Genomic DNA, 2,873 nt, shown 5'->3' on the forward strand with positions numbered 1-2,873 from the left:
GGGCTCTATTTATAGAGAAGAGAAAAACAGAGTTGTTGGTAAAGATTTTTTAAATTTAATTTTTAAGTATTAGATATGACCATTATTTTAAAAAGGGTCAAAAAAGCATGAACAATTTACACACAATCTCAGTTCACCATAATCAATTACCAGCCATTAGATCCAAAGACACAATTCTCATAAACCAATTGCCTCTTGTCACACCCAAGAGATACTTTTCAAAAAAAAAAATGTAAACGGTCATCTCCATACATTGCGCAAACCTCTTCCTCCTCCCTTTTTTTTCTCTCTCTTCATCGTTTATTATTTTTTTAGTCTTTTCTCTTCTCATGAACTGTCAGTGGACTAACTACGGGTAAGATTCTTGGACCAATCAATAGACAAACGCCATATTTTACAACAGATAACTGGAATCAGCACCAACATGGACCAAGACGAACCATAAATTTTCAAGCAACGAATCCCGAATTGAGGAACAAATTTAATCTTGTCTAGATATCGACAGTTTAGACAAGAAATTTTCTCCAAAATGCATAAATGACTTCATTAGCATCCAACAGGGTGACGTCATCTGGTAATCAGTAGAGTGACGTATAAAAGTCCACATCCTTTAGGCTTTACCAATTAACCTGACTCATCCACTTAGAAAACTTTCAATAAAGTACAACCTCCTTTACCCTATTCCCTAGCTCATCCACTTAAAAATGTTTAAAAAAACGGAGTTAGTTTAAGTCCTAATTAATTATACGAGTAGAGTTAAGGAAGACCTCAGACAAAGACTTGGAATATTAGAAGGTAGGGCAATATAACTACAATAGTGGGAAATTAAAGAAGATAAGATCAAGACCTTTTTTCCTAAAAGACAACCAATGAAAAGATGTCATGATTGTGAAGAACAATAATTGAAAGCTAGAGTATCTTTTAGGAAATTACCAAGTAGTTGGAAAAGAAAAAGAAAACTATTGACTAGGAGAAAATTCTGGAGTGTAAAAAGTTCTCTGTTTCTTCATGTATAAATGTTCTTACCATCACTAAGTGCATAAGGAGCACCGAAGGTTTTACAAAAGCTTGTCCTTTGATCTCGCTTAAATCCTTGCAAATCAGTAAGTGCAATTTGGTATTTTCCAAAGAGGTACTACTTCTGTTTTTATTCAATTGTCATATCACTTGTTTAAATTACGTTATTAGCATAACCATTAATTTTGGACGAAGGGTGCACTTTAAACTGTATTATTTGTCTTAATATTTTTAGGGTTATGCTATATGCAATCCTTAGGATTGCATATAAGACATAAATACACTATTTAAAATGGAAATAAGTTGTGAATTTATGGAAAATTTTTGCATCAATCGATGTAATAGATGATCAATTAATGCAACTTATTTCCATTTTTAGCTTCTTATATACCGCTCTTAAGGCTGCATATAACTTTTCCCATATTTTTATGCATGTATGGATGTAGACGTATAGTATAATCTTTTCTTTGTACGTGTTATTAAATTTCAGGACAGATCATAAATGGCCTCTAAGCTTACCAATGAAGAGCCGGGCAGCTTACGAAAGAAGAAAAATTTAGATAGTTGGAGATTCCCTAAAATCCCCATTGATCAAGTGTACAAGAAGAAAATCTTTAGGATTTTCCCAAGCTATGCTATAAAAGATAGTGAAGAAACTATCACACTAAAAGCCACTAACCAAAATGTATCCATTAAATTACTTTCTAGAGATTTCCTAAAAGGTTTCATCAAGAAACAACATAAGTTTATGCACTTAGGTGTGGTCCAAATAGCTATTAAACCACTAATGAGAGATGGATTAGGAGCTCCTGTAATAGTGAGCCTTAGAGATGCTAGGCACCTTAACTTCGAAAACTCTTTGTTAGCACTTGTGGAAGCTAATGTATCTGAAGGTCCTTTCTATTTTAATTGCTTCCCTAATTTTTCGATTTCTTTGGCGGATGCATCATCGTTCGAAGTCCTTACCTTGAATATCAAGACTGGAGGGATACCTTTGGCATTAACATACAGGGTAGCGTGTAAGGCGATGGTGGATTTAAGCTCCGAGTCACTACAAGAGTCAGTTTTGGGTGAGACTGCTTATTTTCAACAGGCTATTGGGACTCGAAGCACGACTAAATGGGATGAGGTAGAAGTTCCAGAGTCATGGACATGTAAACCAGAACCTAAACCAATGCAGCAGGCAAATGTATTCCAAACTCTTCCAGATGGCCGTGTGATAGTCAGGTTTCCATCGACCAGAGAAGCACAAGATCATGAGTAGTGATGAGATGGTGTGGAGATATCTTCATTCCCAGCCACAACTGGGTAAAAATCTGCTAAGGGTTGTTGTAAGAGTGTCATATAATAAGCTTGAATAATACTATTGAACAATGTTGTAATATCTTATAAGGTTTGTGAAGGATGAATTTATAGTTTGTTTTAGTATGTCTTCGTTACATAGGACTAGCTAGCAGTAGTTAGCACTTAGTAGCAGCCCCTTGTACTGTTTGATTCCTCTGGCATATGTTATTTGAAGGTAACAACAATAATAATGTCATTAGACATTAGTGTTAAACTCGATTGTTTCACCTGCAGAGATGTCCTTCACTAATATCAAATCTGAGTACGTAAATGCAAATTTTGGGAAAATTATTTCTGTTTACTTGTCAGCTAGAGTTAAACTTACTGCTTTTACAATGATTTTTGGTAATCTTTAGATATTCCCAAGCAGTGAAGTTGCATTATTTCAGTTGTGTAATCTGCCCTTTTTCCAAAAATTCTCAAAAGAGATTGTAAGATTATTTAATTATTTCTATTCAATAAGTTGGTTAAGATAGTTTGTTATCCTCCAACTAACTCTTATTGTATAAAGG

The 2,873-nt window shown here is 34.4% G+C and overlaps 1 protein-coding gene across 2 annotated transcripts; it reads left to right on the top strand.

The window, feature by feature from the left end:
* Positions 1-939: 939 nt before the first annotated feature.
* On the top strand, positions 940-2,445 carry LOC104893015 (hypothetical protein). 2 transcript variants are annotated; one of them, XM_010679052.4, is made up of 2 exons: positions 940-1,132; positions 1,508-2,445. In XM_010679052.4, the coding sequence occupies exon 2, from the start codon at positions 1,520-1,522 to the stop codon at positions 2,279-2,281; it is 762 nt and encodes a 253-aa protein (XP_010677354.2). In that variant the 5' UTR covers positions 940-1,132; positions 1,508-1,519; the 3' UTR covers positions 2,282-2,445. The 2 variants fall into 2 exon arrangements, with proteins under 2 accessions (XP_010677354.2, XP_057251022.1); XM_057395039.1 differs by having other exon boundaries at positions 943-1,103.
* The last annotated feature ends 428 nt before the right edge of the window (positions 2,446-2,873 follow it).

The sequence above is a fragment of the Beta vulgaris genome, chromosome 5 (assembly GCF_026745355.1).
Source record: "Beta vulgaris subsp. vulgaris cultivar EL10 chromosome 5, EL10.2, whole genome shotgun sequence".
NCBI lineage: Eukaryota > Viridiplantae > Streptophyta > Magnoliopsida > Caryophyllales > Amaranthaceae > Beta > Beta vulgaris.